The sequence below is a fragment of the Corvus kubaryi genome, unplaced genomic scaffold (assembly GCF_017639235.1).
Source record: "Corvus kubaryi isolate FWS band 111438036 unplaced genomic scaffold, C.kubaryi_AGA036_p1.0 70, whole genome shotgun sequence".
NCBI lineage: Eukaryota > Metazoa > Chordata > Aves > Passeriformes > Corvidae > Corvus > Corvus kubaryi.
In genome coordinates, this window is record NW_024582058.1 from 4,015,257 (window position 1) to 4,036,319 (window position 21,063).

The 21,063-nt window shown below is 42.0% G+C and overlaps 2 protein-coding genes across 9 annotated transcripts in view; one reads left to right on the forward strand and one right to left on the reverse strand.

Moving 5' to 3' along the window:
• The first annotated feature begins 48 nt into the window (after window positions 1-48).
• On the forward strand, window positions 49-8,503 carry FAM161A (FAM161 centrosomal protein A). Of its 2 annotated transcripts, XM_042049238.1 has the most exons (7): window positions 49-183; window positions 1,345-1,592; window positions 2,037-3,221; window positions 3,644-3,811; window positions 5,866-5,965; window positions 6,403-6,554; window positions 7,163-8,503. In XM_042049238.1, exons 1-7 carry the CDS (start codon window positions 64-66, stop codon window positions 7,746-7,748), a joined length of 2,559 nt encoding a protein of 852 aa, XP_041905172.1. In that variant the 5' UTR covers window positions 49-63; the 3' UTR covers window positions 7,749-8,503. The 2 variants fall into 2 exon arrangements, with proteins under 2 accessions (XP_041905172.1, XP_041905173.1); XM_042049239.1 differs by lacking the exon at window positions 49-183 and having other exon boundaries at window positions 1,467-1,592; window positions 2,093-3,221.
• The window catches only part of LOC121674711, a 30,837-nt gene continuing 10,110 nt past the window's right edge, over window positions 337-21,063 (reverse strand). For 2 of the 7 annotated variants that reach the window (XR_006019798.1, XR_006019793.1), the window contains 2 exons: window positions 8,489-20,439; window positions 337-594 (listed from right to left, as the gene is read on the reverse strand). Coding sequence is in view for 1 of the 7 variants with exons in the window: in XM_042049243.1 (XP_041905177.1) it covers window positions 589-594 (6 nt within the window). In the remaining 6 variants the exon portion in view is untranslated. The remainder of the gene's footprint in view (window positions 595-8,488; window positions 20,440-21,063) is intronic. The other 5 variants (XR_006019797.1, XR_006019796.1, XR_006019795.1 and 2 more) reach the window with 5 other exon arrangements.

Genomic DNA, 21,063 nt, shown 5'->3' on the forward strand with positions numbered 1-21,063 from the left:
GCTCGCTGCCCGCCTCCCTGCGCTCGCTGCCCGCCTCCCTGCGCTCGCTGCCCGCGGCCCGGCATGGAGGACGCGCACCGGGCCGCCCGCCTGGCCGCCTCCTGCCTCCGCACGCCGCTCGACCCGCGCACACGGGCGCCCGCCGCGCTCTACGAGCGGGGGCCGCCGCCCGCCGCCGCGCAGGTACCGCGGGCACGGCCGGGAGGGGCTGCTGGGCAGCCGGGGACGCGGGGCCGGGGGCTTCCCCCTGAACCCGCTCTGCAGAGGGGTCCCCGCCCTCCCCGGCACCGCACGGGCCGGCGCCTCCCTGGGCACAAGGGACACGCACACACGGGAGACACCTGACAGATGGCCCTGCTGCAGCGCCGATCCCTTAATGAGCTTGTGGCACCGCGGCGTCTGGACAGCAGATGTAAAACTGCCCGTGCCCAGCCTGGGGAAGAGGCTGGGATCGTTCCGCGGATCGAGAAAAGAAACTGGGTTCATGCACGGTCGTGGCAGCAGCAGATTCGGGGAGGTGGAGAGTCTGGGCTCTGTATGGGCGCTTTAAATTCGCTGTTTCGATCCTGTAATTCCCATTGCATTAGGTCACTGCTGGGGGAAAAAACAGTTAAAGATTTTTGCAGTGAAAACCTGACCAAACAGAAACAAGGTTTTTTGTTGCAATGTCAAAGCTTATTAAAATACCCCTGTGTGGAAAAGTAGTATTCTAATTTCTGTATAAAGAGACTTTTTAAAACATGGTGCTTAGAGCAAAACGAAGCCTTTGTGATGCTGACTAACCTGGCTTTAATAACTTCTCTGACCTGTGTAACCTCTAAAAATCCTTAAAGAATATTACCTGCACACAGCCGCAAACTGCCAGACAGTATTGGAAATATAACCTGTGCAGAATCCATGTCATTTCACAGTAAGTGAATGGAATAACATTTCTGCACCACATCTCTAATGACTCCTTTTTAGAGTGGTTATGGAAATAGGAGGCAGAGAAGGTTCTGTTTGCTGGTAAATAAGGGCATTTTTAGAGCTGCAATCAAGGAAAAATTGTACTTTACAAAATAGTTAATTTTTTTCTTTTTGGTAAGTCCTTTTGGTCATATTTCCTGTTATAAACATATTGATTACAGGGCAGACATGGGAATTTTTACAGGCTTTAAATAGGACCCTTAGGATATAAATTAATACGCAATATGATTATTCCTTGTAATTCTACATTAACACTTGTATACAGGTATCTCTATTTGGTGTTACTTTACCATTCATTAGACTTAATTAGGACAAAGCAGTATTAAGAACCTTGTTCCCCTTCCTTCTAGCAGAAAGATTTACAAACATCTCTTCTAGGATAGCTTTGATTTGGATTCAAACACCAACAGAGAGCAGACCCCCCCTCCAAGGAGAGACTGTGACAAGTGGATAGACTTCTCCAAAATGTGCTACTCAAATCAAGAGTATTACTTGAAGCTGGAAGAGTTGAAGAATGCCCACATGGAGACGATGGCAAAATTGGAAAGCATGTATCGGAACAAACTGTTTTTAAAAGGAGTACAACCCTTGGATAAGAGAAATGACACTTCTCCAAAGTGCTGTAGGTAAGTTTGGGGGCACTTTTTAGCTGAAGATTCCCAAATGCTTTGCAGGCAGCTGTAAAACAGCAGGGTGTGTTTCTGGGCTGGAAAGTGTTGCTCTCCCCATCTCTCGTAACCAGATAATCAGAGAAAAGTCAGTTTTAATAATAGAGACGCTCATTACCTTGCTAATGGTCTGTGAGGTTTAGAGGTGGGTGTGCAGCAGGGCTTGGACAGCACATTTAGGAGCGCACAGGGCCTTTCCCAAGTCAGGAAGTGCTGACTTGGTGATCAGCACTAAAACCAGGATCTGCTTTGAATGCCCAGTGTGCTGCTCTTTTCCTTTCTCTCCCCTCTCAGCCACTCATTTTGGTTTCTAGTGGTGTTTCCTTAGAGTGGAAGACACTGGCTTTGCATCAGTGTTAGACCGGCTCAAACCAAGTGGTTTTTTTCCCTTTTTTTTTCAAGGCCAACTTGGGACAAGAGCTCGTATCAGCCTCTTAACCTGCACAAATCCTTTTCAGACTCAGACTTAAGTGATCCCTTGGGCTCAAGTATATCCGATGTGTCTGATGGAGAATTAGCAATTGAAGAAAACGACAGTGAAACTGCATCATCCTCATTTGCTAAGCAGCAGATTGAAAAAATGTGGGATGGGTTCTCTCTGGAAGACTACATCTCCCGTGCCAAGCACAGCTTACCCAACTCACCAGCCTGCAGGAAGGTGCACAAGAAACAGAAAGTGTGGTCCCCCAGAGTCACCGTGCCCAAGCCTTTCCAGATGACCATCAGAGAAGCTCAGAAGAAAGAGCAGAACATCAAATCCAAGTCACAGATCGAATTGGAAAATCACTTATTGAAGAAGCAACTAGAGGAGGAAGCAGAGTGTCAGAAAAAATTCCGAGCCAATCCTGTGCCCGCTGCCGTCTTCCTGCCGCTCTACCACGACATCGTGCAGCGGAACGAGGAGCGCAGGAGGTCTGTGAGGGAGAGGAGCAAACTCAAGCTCCTGGCTTCCCAAAAGCCATTTAAATTCATTGAGCGAGAGAGGCAAAGGAGGGAAATCAGGAAAATGCAGTTAAAAGACGTTTCCCCGCCTGAAAATAAAACCAAAGTGTTCAGAGCGAAACCAGTTCCTAAATGTGTTTATAGTCCAGATTTCAGTGACAAGCTAAAGGAGGAGGAGCTCTACAGAGAAATCAGGATCAGGATGAGAGCTGAAGAGCTGCTACGAAATTCATCGGTGCCCAACAGCAGACTGGCCTTAAAAGAGACCAACAAAAAGAAGAAACACAAGAGCATTGAACCAAAGCGAACGGAACAGAAACCCAAGATCAAATCAAGCGTTCCAGATTTTGAACTCCTACATGAGAAATTCCAGAAACGCCTCCTGCAACAAAAAAAAGTGAAACACCTCACAGTCTGTGAGCCTTTCGACCTTCGTACTTCGTACATCCCCTCAAAAAAGGGCAAGATCTTGAAGGACATTCAAGAGGATGAAGAAAAATTGAAGGAAACACGGTGGCCATTTGCCTCTCCGAGACGGAAACCTCAGATGGGGCAGTCAGGGGCAAACCCACATCTCTTGGGAGGAGGAAAATCCAAATCTCCCAAAAACACAGAATCCACGAGACGACGGCTACAAGCCCTAAGGTGACTGCTTAGAGATGCTCTACTTTATATATGCTTGCAAAGTAGATTTTTTTTGGTATTAATATATATTTGGTATTTTATTTGGTATTATTTTTGGTATTTCTATGTATGTAATTAGTTCTTCCATGCAGTGAATATAGGGCTTAGTTTGTTAAAGGCTTATAATATAAATCCTAAAATATTTAAATATAGGACTTAATTAGTATTTATTATTGTTAAAGGAACACTAGTGCATTTTTGTCAGAATGTCCCTAGGAAGACAAATGACTGCTGTTTTCCGGGATATCCTGAATCCCTTAAAATGGCACATACCTTGTGTCCTCTCATGGCAACCCTGTTTTTCTCTTTGGAATTATCTTTGCCAAAGCTTCCTTTGCTCTAGATTTAAGATGAATTCAGCCTTAGTTTATTTTCCCCACCAGGAATTCCCTTGAGGAAAAGAGAAAGCTGGAAGAACAACAAAAAAGGAACAGAACCAAGCAGAAACAAAGAACGAGAAAATTCCAGAGAATTGTAATGGCTCGGGCTGAGGCCAATGACCCACATCAGAGCCTAGCTCAGATGTCTAAATCCAGATTAAAAACATTCAGGTATTTTGTTGCATTGCCCTGAATCCTGAACACCTCCATCAACAATGAGAAGGAGAGGTTTAGGATTGCATTGTATGTTAAACATACAATGTGTAAAAAGATAGTATAATCTAAGTTTAGATACTTACACATGATAAATTAAACATGGTGCAAGCAGCTGGTAAAAAAGTGGTCAAACTTAGTATTTCAACTGGGAAATTGTTGCCAATCTGTATGAACTCAGAGTATAGAAATTTACAGCATATAGAAATATATATATTCCACCTTAGAGTATTATAGATTCACTAACAGGGGAACTCCCGTGTTTTCTGAATTCATGTATCAATTAAAGAGGAAAAAGCGATAAAAATCAAAAGGAAAGGGAACAGTGTGGATACAGAATATCCTTGCAGGGCTGGATACCGCACTGATGTTGGTACAACTTTGGTGCAGCAATGGACATTTCACAATTCACTTCTTTGTCCCAGCAGGTCCCCACTGAAGAGAGAGATTAAAGCAGGAATATTTTAACTTCACAGTGTAACAGCAGCGACCCAGGAAGCTGCTGGTGTTCAGGAGGAATGGGATCCAAAGTTCCCTGGAGTAGAGATGCAATTCAAAGACTGTTAGTGTACGACTGAGTACACAGGGAAGAACACCAGGGCCTTCTTGGAGTGCTGTAAGCTGTCACTCCAGCTCCAACACGGCTCTAACACCATGATTGCTGCTTGGGCTCGTGTTTGGGGCTAAATTAACCCTTTCTGCTTATTGTTCTTTCTAATGCCCCCAAAAATGAATCCTGTTTGAACAAGCCTTAGTGAGGTTTGTGATCTGGGCTGGCCCAGTGGCACTGCTGTGGTATTGTCACTTTAAGGTGCTGTTACGTGGGGATGGTGAGAAGCACCGACTGCTCTGCCCCTGTTGCTTCATGCCTAGGCAGGATTCTTGGGCAGCAGCCACGAATCCTAATTTCCAGCAAGCCGGCATACTGTTAATAACAGGAGCTTTGTAATCTGTGTGTCCTCGGGCACGTGGGCTGCTGACTCTGGGACAGAAGCAGAAAACAATGGAGTCAGAGTAGGTGGAGAACTAAGACAGTGGGTGATTGCAGATGTGATTTGAGTTCAGTCAACAGCAAATTTCACATTACAGTATTCAGCTTAATCAGATTTCAGGAGCTCCTGTCTGTGTGTAAAATGGTTATTGCAAAGCAAGATTACTTCCCCGGTGCTGATGCAGAGGCTGGTGCAAGTGTTTAACCTGATAATGCTCATTTCAGCACAGCTGGGCAATGAGGTCTCTCAGTGGCAGTGCCCTTTCAAAGCAAGGAGCAACTTGGAAGTTCACTTCCCAACATGGTGAGGAGCTCAGAGATGGTCAGGGAGAGAGGCTGGAGGAGGCAGAGGTGTAAAATGCACCCCCCGATCTCATCTTTGTCCTGAAGTGCCTGACCTGCAGTGCCAGATCTGCCCAGTTCAGAGGCACATCACAGAGCTGCCTGTCCCACACTGAAGAGAGATTACAGCTCGTTCCACCTCAATTATCCAGTGCTCCCTGTGATCCCAGAGACCATTTCAGTTATGAATCAACAGTTGCATTATCCTGCTCTACTGACTGGGCCCTTGACAAACCAACTCAGGAAAAGGTGTTCCATGATCCAGAATGTGGCCACGGCTCCTGGGAGATCAGCTGCTAAAGTAGCAAGATTCTCACCGTCAGACTTTAAAAGTACTGATTTTTATTTAATGCTGTACTTTCCTATGGTGTATCCTGTTTCATTTTGCTCAGAACAACTGGAAGATCTCTATGAAATCAGCATGTAAAAAACCCCAAGTATCCAAATTTCTTTCTACAAAAACCCCAAGAATCCAAACTCAGCCTCTATTTAACTCCAGTTGCCAGGACCTGCCTCTGCTTAGCCAAAGTGACTCCCTCAGAGATGAATTGTTCAGTACCTTTTATGTACCTTGAAGTATGACAACATTTAATTTGTTATGAGTGATTTAACTGCTGTAGGAAATTACTCCTTGTCCTATAAATTAATAATGATTTCTCTTGTGCTCTGCTTCCTGTAGGAACAACGAGAAGCAGAGAAGGCAGGAATATTTGCAAGAATTGCAAGAAATGCAAGAAAGAGTAAAACAGATGCCGTTGCTTTTTGAAAGAGTCACTCAGGTTGCCTTGTTTCTGAACTGCTAATTCATCTTGACTGATACTGAATAAGACATTTGTAATATAATATTTTTAGAAGATACTTAAAAAACACTTTTCAGGGCAGTGTTTATCCATTTCAACCTCTGTTGCCCCATCTCCATATAAATATCAGTAATTTTTGTGACATGCTTGCACAGGGAACAGAGAACTGTTGTAAAGGTGTGTCTGGTTCAGTTACAACATGAGTAACTCTGGCCACAACCAAACATTGCTGGTACAGAAAAGTAAAACCTGGTATAAATTTTTCAAGTATTGTTTTGCCTTTCTTAGCTGCAGTGAATAACCATTTCCACTTGTCAGCTGCAAATAATGAAACAGAGGATTAATAGAAATAAAAGTATCAAGATACAGGCATTTAATGCATTAGATAACATTTAACCATTGTGTTTTTCCTACAGAAAAATGCCAGAATAGCTGCAGAGAAGTATTATTCAAACAGACTGAGAGCACTGGGGATCTGCCCAGAGTTTGTTTCAAAGAAGGGAGGAGCAGCCCAATCACTGCAGTTCTCCACTGCTGGAGATTTTACCTCCATCGCTGTCAGAGAAAGGTAGAGATGACTGAAGACTTTTTCTTTCTGCCCACTACATATCTAATAACTAGAACATTTTTCATGTGTAGATTTAAGGGTTTTTTAATGATTTCTAGTATTTCCCAGGGAACTATTTGATGATGTGGTGTGTTAGCATTAGTATGTACTTTTGATTGGTTTTCCTGAATTAAATATTATTTCCTAAAACAGAGGAGAGCTGCTTAACCAAACAGGTTATGTTATGTAATACACTTCAAAGAAAAATGAAGAAAAACATTTCTTGTTTGTTCCTTTCATCAAAAATTCTGGCAGGTTGCTGTGAGTCACTACCTCTAAATTTTAATTTTTTTAAGTGAACCTTATTAAAAATAGTTACTAGTATCTCTTGGTTGTTATGATTTAAAAGGAAGCAGAAATAAAAAAAAAATGGGAATATGTAAGCAATACTGTTGAGTTACTTTCTAGCATAAAGAGAGACTCTTGTGTCCCCCCTTCCCTTTTCCTTCCCCAGTTCCACCCCAGCCAAGACTACCAGGCTTTGCCCTGGATTACGTAAAGATGCTTTAACACCTCCTGGAAAGCATATTCCCAGAAAATAAAACCCCACGTGCAATTTGTCTTTTCAGAATCATCAAGGTTAAAGTGAAAAAAAGGGAATCCTTTGAGGAAGCAGCTGAACACAATCCCCAATCTGTGCACTCCTGGGAGGAGGAGGAGGAGGAGGAGGAGGAAGAGAAGGGAAAAGGTGTCAAAACCTCCACCCCAGATGAGCAGTGCAGTGATCTGGAGGATGGGGATGAAGCCAGAGCCAGCCCTTATGTCCATGAGCCTGGGTCCAACCCACCCTCAGGCCAGCACAATGACGAGGAAGAGGAGGAGGAAGAGGAGGCGGAAGCAAAGTCAGGCCCATCACTTGGTCATTCCCAGGAGGAAGAGGAAGCAGAAGCCAAGGTAGACCTGTCACTTGGCCATTCCCAGGAGGAGGAAGAGGAGGAAGAGAAAGCAAAGGCAGGCCCATCCCTTGGCCATTCCCAGGAGGAGGAAGAGGAGGAGGAGGAGGAGTCCAGAACCAGCTCTCGGTCTGAGGGGTCCCACGAGCACGAAGAGGAAGCTCAGTCAGACCCCGAAGCTGAGGGTGCCTTCCAGTATGAGGATGAGGAATATGAGAGTGATGATTCTGAGGAGAAGCCCAGTGATGAGGAGGGTGACTGACAGGAAGGAGATAGGATGGGCTGGCACTCAGGAGCCTCTTCCACTGCTGGCTGTGGAACAGACACCAGAGAAAAAAATTGGTGCTTTGCTACAAATCCAAAATTCTGTAGTTTAAGAGACCTGCCAGTGCAGGAATTTTGGTTGTTTTCCAGTAAGAAAGCTCAAGTTCCTAGTTTTCACCAAGAAAATAATTTACTTTTGTATTAATCTTCTTTATTGCACTCTTCTGTGACATTAGTGCACCTCTGTTCTTGAAATGAATTCCAACCTCTCTGTTTAACAATAATGTTACACCGTGTGCTGTGTAAATACTGAGGGCTCATAACCAGCTCTTCCCACGGGCTGGCAAAGCCAGGGGAGATTTTGGAGCAGGAATTGCCATTTGATCCCTGTAAAAGGGGAATCTTTTTACCTCAGGTAACTCTAGTTGTACAAAACTATGCAAGGAAGTGCGTTAATACCTCTTCTTATACACTGGCTCCTCAGGACTTCAGCTACTCCACAAAACACTCTCCCAAAAATGTTTGGGATTTGGTTTTTGTCTTGTATCAGTAGTACCTTCTCTTCCTGTTACTGACTTTCTTGCTAAAAAATCTGTTGTTACTATTTTTTCCTCCTTGTTTTGTTACACAGTTTCTTCATGTTCGGAAGTTTTTTAAGCATTATTGCTTTTATTTATTTTTGAAGGGTGAACATAACTAATGTGAATTTGAGACTTTTTTAAAACTTGAATAAAATACCTGTGAAAATATTAATCCTTGCTTCACGAGGAGGTTGGTTTGTCAGTGTTCTGTAATTCTGAAGAGTTGTACAATTAACAGTCCCATATTACCAGTATTTGTCTCCTTAGGAAGTCAAATCTTTTTCTGAAAGAAGGCAGAGGAACTCTGAATTAGGTTTTTTTCTCAGATTATTTGAAGTAATTTCAAAGCAAAAAATGTCAAATCTGTTTCTAAGATTTGACAGCTCTCAACTAAGTGTTCTAAAAGAACAAATATATAATTGTTGAACTACTAAGATAGGGGTTAAAAATACCACTAAAATTCCTTTGAACTTAAAGAAAGTAGCAAAAACAATGCTTTTTTAAGGCTTTAGAAGGAGTTGGGAAGCTGTGTATAATTTAGATTGTCACTGAATTCTTAAATATTAACCTAAATAACAGCAGAATTAATGAACATGATAAGTATGATATAACCAGGAAGAGTTAGGACAGCTTTTGGAGGTTATGCTTCAGCTTTTTTAGCATTTCTGGAAAAGAAAAACAGAATTGTGTGGACTAAGGAGATCCAATTGATTGTGGTTTCCCAAGCTTTCCAGGGAGCATTTCTAGGACATAATTTGCTAGCAAAGGATCTTAAAGAAAACAATCTTACTGTAGGAAAAGAAAGATCCTCATGAATGGGAGATCAAACCTTGAGGTATTAAGGGAACCAACCACTCATGGAAATCACTTGGAGCAGCAGAGCTTTTCAGATGGGGAGGATAATGAGATTTAAGTCAAAAAAGCTGTTCAGAAATTGCATTACAAACATAAAGGGATAAACATTCCAATAAGGAATTAAAAAGCAGAGAAAGCAAAGGAAAATCAGAGATGACAGAACAGAAATGGAGACAGACAGCTCAGGGTGAATTAAACCTTGCGAAGCGAAGAACAGCAGTAAAAAATACTTCAAACAAAGAAGAGCCACATACACCTGTCAGGAGATGAAAAATAGTCTGGCCTGAAAACCAAGCCATGATTTGACCTCTTTTTTTCCTTTCTTTTTTTTTTTTTCTTTGCAAGAAGGATGATTTAAATGTAGACAATCCAGAATAACTAATAGGATGACAGAAGTGAAAAAAACCCCAAAATAACCTGTATTTAAAGAAAAAGCCCAATAACTTCGACATGAAAATCAAAATCCAGGTGAAGGATTTTGGTAAATTGTCAAGATGCAGAGAAGTACCATGGAAAGGAGAACAGAATGTGTGGTAATTTGTCAGAACTCATAACATTTTGAGGCAATTACATGGAGAAAAAGAAAGTCTCTTTTTTTTGAGTCACCAAAGGTGATATAATAGAAGCATTTTAAGGCACAAAGCTCATTAGAGGAGAAATGTTGATGAGTTATCCTTTCAGGGAAACCACTGAACAGGAGGGAGAGGAATAGGAAAGTTTCTCACAGATGATTGAATATTCTGTCTTTAATATTTTAATTAATGGCTACAGCACCTGAGTAGGAACATGTTCAAAAATTTGCAAAGAAAATGAGAAAGGTGTATCTGAAAAAAGGATTAAAAACACCATGTGGGAAGAAGGAGGCAACTTTGCATGTGGACTGTGGTATGAAGTAATTTTGAAGTGCAAGAATAGTGTTTCTATACAGTAACCATATTTATGTTTTGGAGTAAAAAGCCAGAAGTTTTGGATATTGTGCTTTTTCAAGAATGTTTTTTATTTCCAATATTGCTTCCTCTAGAAACCATCTCCTCCTGTACATAGTTATCACAACACCAAGCAGGTTATGTTCTCTTTTCCTTAGAGGAAAAAATTATGACATCAAAATATTATACCTTTTATAGCTGCTCCAGATGAAGAGAATAACAAAAGAACTCAAATTCTTGAAGAAAATGTTTAAAGCCATCCCTATTTTGGAATTAATTATGGTCTCGTGTAGAGTCCTCAAGGCTTCTTTAACAGCAGGAATCAAAAGTTTTGCCTCAGCTTGGCAGATAACAGGCACTCTAAAGATCAGAATATACTATTAAAAATTATTTCTAACAGTGTGTCTGTCCCTTTACCCACAAATTGAAGTCAAACGTGAGTTTTGTATACAGAATAATTTTGTCCAGGAATACTGTCTAGTCCATAATTACAAGATATGGCAGCTGCTGGCTTACAAACATGAAAATCATGAAATCTGATAAATTAGATAAAATTAAATAATATGAGATTAAAAAGATAAAATGAGATAAATAAGATAAAATGAGATAAAATTTAAAATAGTTTGGTGTCTGTCCTTGTCACCCTTCAGTGGAATTACAGTTTTACATCTCTGGTTATATAATGTTTTGGTAATTACTTGGCTTTAGGGAAAAAAAAAAGAGCTCTTGCATACTCCAGCAAAACTCAAAATTGCTTCTTTCTTCAACAGGAATGCCAGGTATTTGAGGAATGAACTAAGACTTACAAATAGTATCAGAAAAATCCCTGTCTCTCCTGTCTACTAAAATCCCAGCAGTGAGATGGAGCAGAGAAGTTAGGGATCACAGGGATAAGGCAAACCACACAGACATGAAGAGTGTTGTAGGGGTTCAAGTTTAGGAGGCAACAGGGGCAGCAGGACTTCCCCCCTTCAGTTCTGGCCAGTTATGCTCCGTGTCCCATGAACTGCATCCCAGGATTAGCCACGTGGGACAATCCCCCACATGCTGACGTGGCTGTAGCACAGAGCAGGCAGATGTTGACAGGCCAGAAACACTCTGATTTTCTGATCATTACCACCGTAAACGAGACCATGTTTAATTTCACGAGCACAAACAGTACCGTGAAAGTCAGTTGTCAACAGGACTGAAAAGAATATTTGGACCTGCACAGCTCAAAACTTGCTACTAATAGTCAGGGCTTACTGACATAAGCAGATTACTAACAATAGTTAGGCAGGTTACAATAAGAAGGTTAGTAAGATTAGGCAGCTTGCTGATTAACTGTAGCAACCACGCTGCCAACACAGCCAGGAAATTCTGGCTGCCAGGATAATGAATTGTTACAAACCATCCTGCTTCCACATTATTCAGATGATTCCAGACACAGATTTCCACACTTGCAGGAGTATCTGGTTCTCAGGTTAAGTTGCTGTAATTTTTAATGTGTGTTCCGTGCCATCCCACATTTTCGAGCATGGATAAAAGACACACAAATTGTGTCAATATTTAATAATTTCCAATAAGTAGTAAAAGCAAACAGTCAAAAATCAGTTTTTTGTGTGTCTCATTCTGATTAGGCTCTGCTCTGGGGAGCTCAATCCTGCAGCACCTTTATCCCCAAAGTACTGAAATTGCCAAGGGCACCATCCCAGCTACTCAAGCAATGAGCTCTCAGATCCAACACTGAAGGGCCACACAAACAGCTGAGTGTGAGGCAACAGCACTTGGAAAGGACCCGTTTGGGGTTTTAAACTCTGGGTTTTCTAACCAAAAGAGCAGCTGCAGACATTGCACAGCAGAACGTCAGCCCCAGGTGCTGAGGCTCATCTGACTGACACACAGGGCCTGCTTGTGGTGCCACTGCAGAACGGCCCCTCCTAACAAACACCTATCAGTGGGTTCATGGAGTTCACGGTACTGCGAAACTGTGACACTTCCCAGGGCAGTGAGGGTTCCCTGTATCCCTTGCTTGTTAACCAGACTCACCGTTTATTCCTGGGCAAAAGCTTCCTTCTCCCAGTACTCTCTTAATGCTGATTTAATTCAGGCCTAGCAAGCTGAGGCTGGGTTTAACTCTGCTCATGGAGCTGGCTGGGTACCTGTTTGCCTGCTCCAGCTTGTTCCTGACCCTGAGAACTGGCACACAGCCCCTCCTGTTCCCACAGCTCCCTCTCCTCCCTTTCCCACTGAAAGGCAGCTTAGTGTTGCCCAGAAATAGCCCTCAGTTTCCAACCAGCCACGCAACTCCTGGGTAATATTCAACTTTGTATAAAGGGTAACTAGGAAAAAGCTGCTCAGTTTTATGCACGTCAGTTCTCTCTCAGACACCTCACAAGCAGCACCACACCCAACTCCACTCTCTGCCCTCCCACCCTGAGGCAGAGCCAGCAATTCCAAAACATGGACCAAATTCCATTTGAGGGCACACAGCTGAGCCCTGCACTGGTTACCTGTGACTGCACTCAATTTAACACTGAATGAAAATAAAATTCACCCTGGAAGATAGTTCTGTGGAATAGAACTCTTCTTTTTGAGTCAGAATTACCAATCCCAAAGGAATTTCCATTCCCTGATACTGCTGGCAGCTGAAGGGGCAGGGAAACCAAGTGGGGAACATCCTGGTACACGAGGACCTCCCAGCACTCTCCCTACTTTCCACCCCATTCTCACAAGTCTTGTGTCTTGACAAAGAAAATCCTACAAAGTCTGCAAAAAGCTTTGAATTCCTCAGGCAAAAAAAATTCGTAAAGGGCCAAATAGTAGGATAAAAGAGCCAAGTCTGTGGTCGAGATGCCTGAAGGTTTCTCAGATCAGAGCACAAAATTATCCAAAGAAGCTGCACATGCCAATTTGTCTCCTCAGGCAAATCATCTTGCAATAACCAGGTAGTTTCCACGATGGGGTTAGATTCTGGGATTTTTCTTTAAATAACAGCTTTATCAAAACCTCAGTAAAACACATTATCTAAACAATGGCACAGAGATGCTAAAAATCTGCTTCCCTGTTATTTGTGAGTTGTGTTCCATCCTAATGCGCTGCCACCAGCCCCTTTCATACATCACCCATTCAACACAGGCCTCCAGCTCTGCTATTTCCTTCAGGCAGCATCCTGTAAAATAATGGAAAAGATCGTAGCCTGATAAATTATTTGTAATTTGTGCACAGATGGCTGTGGACACAGTCCCCTTGCCATAAATGAGAACAAAGGGCTGAGGCAGAAGGTCTTACTCGATAAAGTACTTGTGGATAGTTTTATCCTTTACCAATGTCTGGTTTCAAAGAACAGCTTGAAATGAATTAAAAGTTTGTTTCAGGTGACAGGGAGCAGTCCCTCTCCTCTCTCCTGGCTACTTACTGTTGAGCAGGGCCCAAGGCTTGTAAAGCCCAGATCAAAAAGTTCTTCTGAGCATCCAGTAACTCTACTCAGCTTGCTGAAATAGTAGAAATAATCTCAGGAAAACACTCCAGACCACAACAGAAGTTCTTTCCAGCCATTTTGGTGAGGATTAGTGGAAGCAGAAGAGGAGGGAAGATCAGATGGCTGCTAATAAAGATGGGGAAGCAAATTAACAAAAAGAACTGTACATTTGTCTCAGTGAGAACACACAAGCACAGCCCAAGTGCGTTTCTTACCTTCTGTTTAATGTACATAAATCACTTCTCAAATACACGGAGGGATCTGACAATCATTTCTCCCAGACTTCTGGTTTAAGCCTAGCACACAATTTTTACAGTTATTTTGGAGCTATGACAGTCTTTTAGGGTTTTTATTTGTTTGGGTTATGGCTTTTTGGAGGGAGGGAGTGGGGGATTGTGTGAGGGTTTGGGGTTTTTTTTAGAACTTCCTGCAGCATAATCTCCTTGGACTCTGTATCCCAGACAATTTGCTGCAGAACATCTACTTATATCCCAGTCACACAAAGAACAATAATAACAAAAAGTATTGTACTCTCTACTATAAACACTGGTAGAATGAAATAGTAAGATTAAGGGGAAAATAGTTAAAAATAGAACTCTTTTCTTTCCAAAGGAAATAACATGATTTTCACCCCAGCCTCTCTTGTCATTGCAACAACAATGGTTCATTTTAGGCCATATCTGACTGCACTTGGAAGCAGGAAACCCTGGCACAAATGTGCTCCAGCAGCTTGTGCTTTGTTTGCACTGAATGTCTGGGCCAGCACTGCCGGTTTCAAGGGACTTGCTAGAGGTTAACAGAGCTGTTCCAGGGGGTACAATTTCCTAGAGCACAATTCCAATCACATTCCAGTGCTCCAGAGCACTGGAAAGCTCTGCAGGTCAGGAAAGTGGGGGGTGCCTTGTTGGAGCATCTCGGCTCTCTGGATGAGCTTTGCACTGGGGCAGATGTTCAGTGACCAACTGCTGATCAGGCCTGGATCCCAGCTTCATAAAAGAGGGATGTGTGGCAGAAAAGCACTTAACAGCACATTTCCAAGCACTTATTCCCAGGGAGATCCCTACCATTGACTTTACAGGAATTACAGCTCAGTTCTCAGGATCTGACTTGTTAGAGACTAAAAAAAAATAACAATCCATCCATTTCCCTTGGCCCCAGAGCAGAATTGTGACCTGCAAACACAGATCCCTGGAGAACATGGAAGCATTAGGATATCTTACCTGCACTCCCAGAATTCATCTTCACTGCCACCACCAATGTAGTGTTTCCCTTCACACAGCAAACACAAAATTCATACTGAGGCGGCGTGCTTCTTTCCTAACTAATGTGATCCTTTGATATTCCTGTTATTTTTCCCAGTAAAAAGCTAAAAAGCCATTTCAGGCTGTTTTCAATATCAACAGACAGTAAGGGAACCCCTCTAGTCCTGCAACATTGATGGTGTAAAATCTGCCCCCTATTCCATCTTTCCCAGTACAGGAAACAAAAAACAAGTCACCTTTATTTTATCTATTTCAAAAGTCAAACCACTTCAGAGGAAGCACAGGAACTGGAGAGAAAACTGCCCCACCCTGGCATCACACATTCACATTTCCTCTGATAAGCAGCTTCTCACTTTCCAGAAACAAGATTTTTCCTTTTTCCCCTTTCTTTGTCCTTTTAAGCTTGGATTTTTAACTCTTCCATTTAAGAAGAACATCTGGCTGCGTTTCATGTTGATCCTCTGGGTTTGCACCTCCTCTCCATCCAGGATTCCTTCCAGACAGGATTTTGAGTCCTGCAGTTTAATTAATAATCTGCCCTGGGAAGGACACCACATGATAAATGCTCGTTTTGAAAAACAGCTTAGATGTTTTCTGCTCAGCATCAAGAGTCTGAGCAATCATTTAAAAAAGTGAGGTGGGACGTCAGGTCCCTGTAAGAGAAGTGGATGCTTTGAAACAGGGACCAGGATCTTACCCACAACTTCCTCAGGACTCATTTCGAACACTGAAAATAAATGTTATAGCTGGGCCTGTTCCACAAGGAAGACACCAGAGTCCCCAGCAGCTGTAGAAGGTTGCTATATTAAAGCTGTACATTATCTTGTCAACATGTAGAACTGTTCCTTAGCCAGTCCATTAATGTTAATGAAATCCCATCTGTGTTTCCCCAGCCCTGGCTCTGCCCAAGTGCAGTGCTGATTCCATTCCGAAGCAGCAAGCTGTTGGCAGCCACTGCACACACCATGTGCAAAGGCTGAGTGTGTCCCCCTTCTCCAGCTGTGTGCAGTATAGGGCAGATCCATCTTTCTCCAGATACGCAGCGAGGTTTCCTGCTCGGGGCTCTCTGTAGTGCTCAGCTGAGGCCACTGGAGACTGTAGCTCTTCACTTCTTGCCTCTTCTTTAGGATTCCTTCCCAACCTCCCTCTTCCCCAGAGCCACAGGGGAATGTTCTGGCCAAGAGAATACTCCTTTTTCCTGTTACATCTTAAGACTATGATGCTCGATCTTCCTGCTGGGATGATTTACAAGCATCTTCAAACCTCTGGAACCCTTTAAAATAAAAAACCCAAGGCTGACTTCACACTCACTCCAGCCACTCCCTTAAGGAATTCCAAAGGTTGGGATTCACCTGCTCTGGAGTTTCTCCCAGCTGCTTAATCACATCAGCAGTTCTGGCAAATGCTTCCCAGGCAAGAGGAGCCCAGAGTTCATTCCAGTGTGGGGATCCCCACAAAAACATAAAGCTCATCAGCTTTTGAACAAATTAAATTTGTGGTCAGAGACAAAAATAACATTGGGGAGTATCCAAGACTGACTGCTTTCATTGCCTTAATGTATTTGGTTGATGGAAAAACTAGAATAGGGTGGTGTGCTACTTAAGTGACCAGAAATGAGGGAAATTTTGGGATGATCAGTTGCTTTCACAACTGATGTTTCAAAGCAGTGGCTGTACGTTGACAGCACCGTGAAAAAACACCACTTTTCTTCATCCCCTCCACCAAAGAAGTGAAGTTGCAGGTCAGAGTCACCTTATCAGGACAGCAGATGCATTAGCAAAGGAAGGAATCAGTCAATAAAGGAATTGATACCTGTCTATAGTTAGAAAAAGCCTTTTGCAGAACAAGCTGTTCTTCTGGATCATTGAGAAAGGGAAGAGTTTTATTGAGTTTCTAAAGACACAGATACATGTATAATTAATGCTGTCTAACTGCCAGACATCTAGAGTGTTTCAGGATTTTAAGTGTTCCTTTTATTTTCTTGTTTCCTTCTCAAGAATGGGTCTAACAGCTGTGGGGGAAAGAGGAGACATGGAAAAGAGTTAGGAATTTCCTCTATAATGAGCAGAGGGCTGGTATACAAACTTTAAGGTGATGGATACAGAGACTACTCAGAATCCATTGAGCAGGAAAATGGGATTCAGGCTTCTCTTTCTGACCACTGCGGGGTGGCAGGAGAGTGACTTTGACTTTCTGCTTCTCCATCCCTAAAGCAGAAATAATATCCATCCACATTCCCAATACTCACTGAGGTTACTGGGCAGACAGGTCACGCACATGGAGAGTACTCTGGAAAAATGCAAACTGGATTTCTTTTGGATCAAGCCCACCAAGGAATGCATCCCAACCACTAGGGGGAAGCTGGTCCCAAGGACTAACGGGCTATTCCAAAGTAAACCCCTTGAAACGTGGGCAGACCAACCCTGAGCTGGAGGCACTGAGAGCTCCCCTCTCCACACTGCCACACCTACAGGAGGTGCAGGTACAGCCTTGGAACAGGCACAGCCCAAGGGCTTCTGCTTCCAGCACAGTGTGGAAGAGGAAAACAGCGTGGGGACAAAAATGCTTAAGCTTTACACTACCTACTTAGTATTCTCTTTTTGAGAAGTTTAAAGCTGGCACCAACTGTGCAGAAAGATTTACTTGGTGTGATGGAGAAAATATTTTCTTAAGAGTGTAAAAGCTTGCAAACATTCCAAGAAGGAAAATTCAACTTTCACTTCACCTGTTCCTTGAACAGATATTTTATTAAGATGGGATTTACAGCATGAGACAAACTCAGTGGTCTTATTCCAAGTAATCAGTTTTGTCAGCAGACCAAATAAATAATGAACTATGAGCCTTTTGTTACCACTGATGTCATCAAGAAGTGAAACGTTGGCAAACTGCCATGTTTAGTTCTCTGAGAGTATCTATTAAAAAGAAAAAGACACTTAGCAGATATAATCCATACTATCAATACTGTATGTTCTTAACCCTTCACCTCATCTCAAAAGTAATTTAAAAGGGGGATTTTTGAAGTGGGCAACTAACTTGGATTTGCTTTCCAGCTTACTCTTTCTAGTACTATTAAAAGTAAAACTTCTAAACATACAATTTTACAGCTCTTCACTTAGGCAGTAAACCGGTTTTTCTAAGAAGCATTCACAGAGTAACAGAAGAAACAATGATTTTTTTTTTCTTTTATATATCCACAGATAGCAGGTACAAAAGCACAAGAGGAAGTATAACTTCTAATTTTTGAGGAGAAGATGAAGGAAACACTAGGATGTTTGTAACAGATGAAGACCAAAATAAAATTAATAAGCACCAACAGAATTAAGGTGAATTTTTATGCAGCCTTGTTCCTCATGAGCAAAAAACCGCCTCAAATTTACCTTGGTGTTAGGGAGCTTTTATAAATCTCATTTTTGCACCAGTAAAAGTCAGGAACAGCAGTTTGAAAGGAACAGAATTACTCTCTTCAGATGCAGCACAAGCTGCATGTCAGCACGTGCCCCTGCTTGCTATTTCTAGGAAGAACACAAGGCAGATTTACCAACCACAATTCAGTTACAATTAATGTAATGGCAAAAACTTTGGCTTTATTACCTTTCTTTCATTTTCATTTCAATTCTTTAATTTCCAAGTAATCCCTTATTTTCCTCTTGGATTCTTTTGAGCATAAAGCGCATGGTTTTTCTTCAGTTTAAACAGAAATAGCAGAAGATCAATACAGGTTTTCATCAGAATAATAACAACAAAATCCACTATGTCTCATGGAACCATAATTTATACCTTCCACAGAGGTGATTTTCTATTGGTAAAGTCAGTAAGACTTTCTTCATGAATAAGTTTCAGTTAGAAATTGAGTGAACTCACCTGGAAAAGCCACCTATCCATCCCAAACCTATGAGTTTTCACAATTTGCCATAAAAACACTGCCAGGAACACGGAAAAACCCCAACATATTATGCCTGACAAGCACTGCCTCAAAATAGGAAGGTCTCCATAGTTTGCTTTTTGATCCATCTCACTTTACTGACACACTTTTGTACTCAAAAGAAGCGATAAAAAGAAGGTTCCAGGGGAGCTGAAAAAAACGGGAGACGTAAGTTTTGATACTGACAAAGACCGCTCAACATCATTTCAGGGAATGCAGAGCAAGGCACTTGCAGTCTTTTCACATCCCTTCCAAGGGTTTGGCTCGCAGGCTCACCCACTGGAAAAACATCCCAGTGCCAGCAGTAATGGTCACAACAGAAATGTTAGGATTAGCACACTAGGAAAACCAGCTGGAGCTGAGAATGCTGGAGTGGAATCAATGATCTCATTATTTCTACTGCACTTCCTAGAAAAGCATTAGGTAGCCCATGGAATGGAGCACTTCAATAAAGGAGAGTGTTTTATCAGGATCATCAGTGGATCATCATCCAAGAACCAAGTCCTGCTTCCTTAATTAAGAGGTCCCAAATGCTCTTGTGTTTCTGTGGGACTGCTCCTGACAGCACCCTGAGCAGGGCTGGGCTCCTGCTCACTTCTGTCCAGAAAAGATGACAAATGAGATGTTTCTGGGATTTTAATCCAAATCCTCATTGCTGTATGGAAGAGGTTTGCATATGATAAAATCACCAGGATTAATCACATCCACAGAGCAGAAGCACCTCATGACCACTGAGCCTGAGGCTCTGCTGGGAATTACAGTGTAAAAATAGTTCCCAAGAGTTTATAATCTAAGTGATTAAGGCAGAAAAAGTCACATTCTTATTAAAAATAAGCCGTATAGGCAAGGTATATTATATTTACATAATGACCTAGCCTTGATTCCAAACTGATTTTATCACTGTTTTTACCTTCCACTTCAGAAAAATACTACAGGATGACTAATTCCCCCCAGGGAAAAAGAAAAGGAATTAAGAACAGTACCATTCAACAGAAGCAGTACCTCTTAATCAATGCTTTAATGTTTTATTAAAACTCCTGCTATTAGGGAAATGGCAAAGCCCAGATTCAAAATTTACCTGCAGGTCTCCTTACTGCAATATGGTTTTCAGTAAACAAATATGCATTTTGAAGTCTTCTTTTAATATAATTAAAAAATACATCCTTTGGGCCAGCAATATCCTCTGTCAAACACTGAGGCATTAAAATTGCATCTGTAAATTTCTTTCCAGCTGTCTGGCTGCCAAGATCCAGGTGCAATTTAGGCCTATGTGAAACTAAGGAATCTGAAAAAATAAAATTAAGGATACATGAAGTACAGTTCTGCAATTAAGAGGGAAATTAATGCACCTAATATTTATAATCTGATGTAAGGTGTTCCTACAGTCAGAAGTAGAAAGCTTGGAATTTCCTTGAATAAAAATTCCTAATTCTCTCAAGCTTGTATCCTCAACAAAAACAGAACAGAAATGTAGACAAGTGTCCCAGCCAAATGAATATTGACTCTTAATCCAGTATAATATAACACAAATTTGCAAAAGACCACTTCTCAGCTAACCAGGCATTTGCCTTTGATTAGATTTATTTTATTACCTATATTTAGAAGAATCACTTTTCTCATCAGTCTGGACTTCAGGAAAGCACTTCAAACGAGGAGCTGGTTAAAATGGAGACAAGAATATCCCTGTAGGATGAGACACAGCGAGCCAGGGAAGAGAAAAATTGGAAAGCATTAGGCTAAGGGAAGGCTGAAATTGATTTCATTTAATAACCTTTGAAATGAACACTGGAGAGAGGGAGGAAAGGCAAAGGAAAGGAGTGCTGATGGCACAGGTCTGGGAAGACTCAGGTGATAGCAGCTGGTCTTCACACTGCTGGGTGCTAAATTTTTTGGATTTGATACAGTTGCCCAAATGACACACCCCTTTAAGAACAAAGTAATAAATGAAATAAAATAAACCACAATTCCTTGCCCCTTCTGAGGTAAATTGACTGGTTTTTTTAACAGGATGTAGAAGCCTCCCAAAACACCAAGTGTAACTTTCTATAAACTCCCACTTATTCTGTGGAAGGAGACCTTTAAAAAGGCTACAGAAATGCCTTACAGGTCACCAGTTATTAGGAGGTAGATGTATTTCTTACGTTTTTCATGTTTTGAATCTAGACACATGGGAGCCTGGAGGCTGATGCTCCTGGACACTACAATGAATTAAGCTGAGTACAAATCATGCCCCTAGAAATGAAACAAAAGTCAGTGTTTCTGAAGTCCTACCCTGATTCAACTACTAAGGCAGTGTTAAATGACAGA

Bases quoted from the DNA above. Each gene is read 5' to 3' on its own strand.
- FAM161A (XM_042049238.1), top strand. From the start codon at position 64: ATGGAGGACGCGCACCGGGCCGCCCGCCTGGCCGCCTCCTGCCTCCGC. The intron at 5,966-6,402 runs GTTGCCTTGTTT...TTTTTCCTACAG, and splicing joins TTTTTGAAAGAGTCACTCAG to AAAAATGCCAGAATAGCTGC. The intron at 6,555-7,162 runs GTAGAGATGACT...TTGTCTTTTCAG, and splicing joins TCCATCGCTGTCAGAGAAAG to AATCATCAAGGTTAAAGTGA.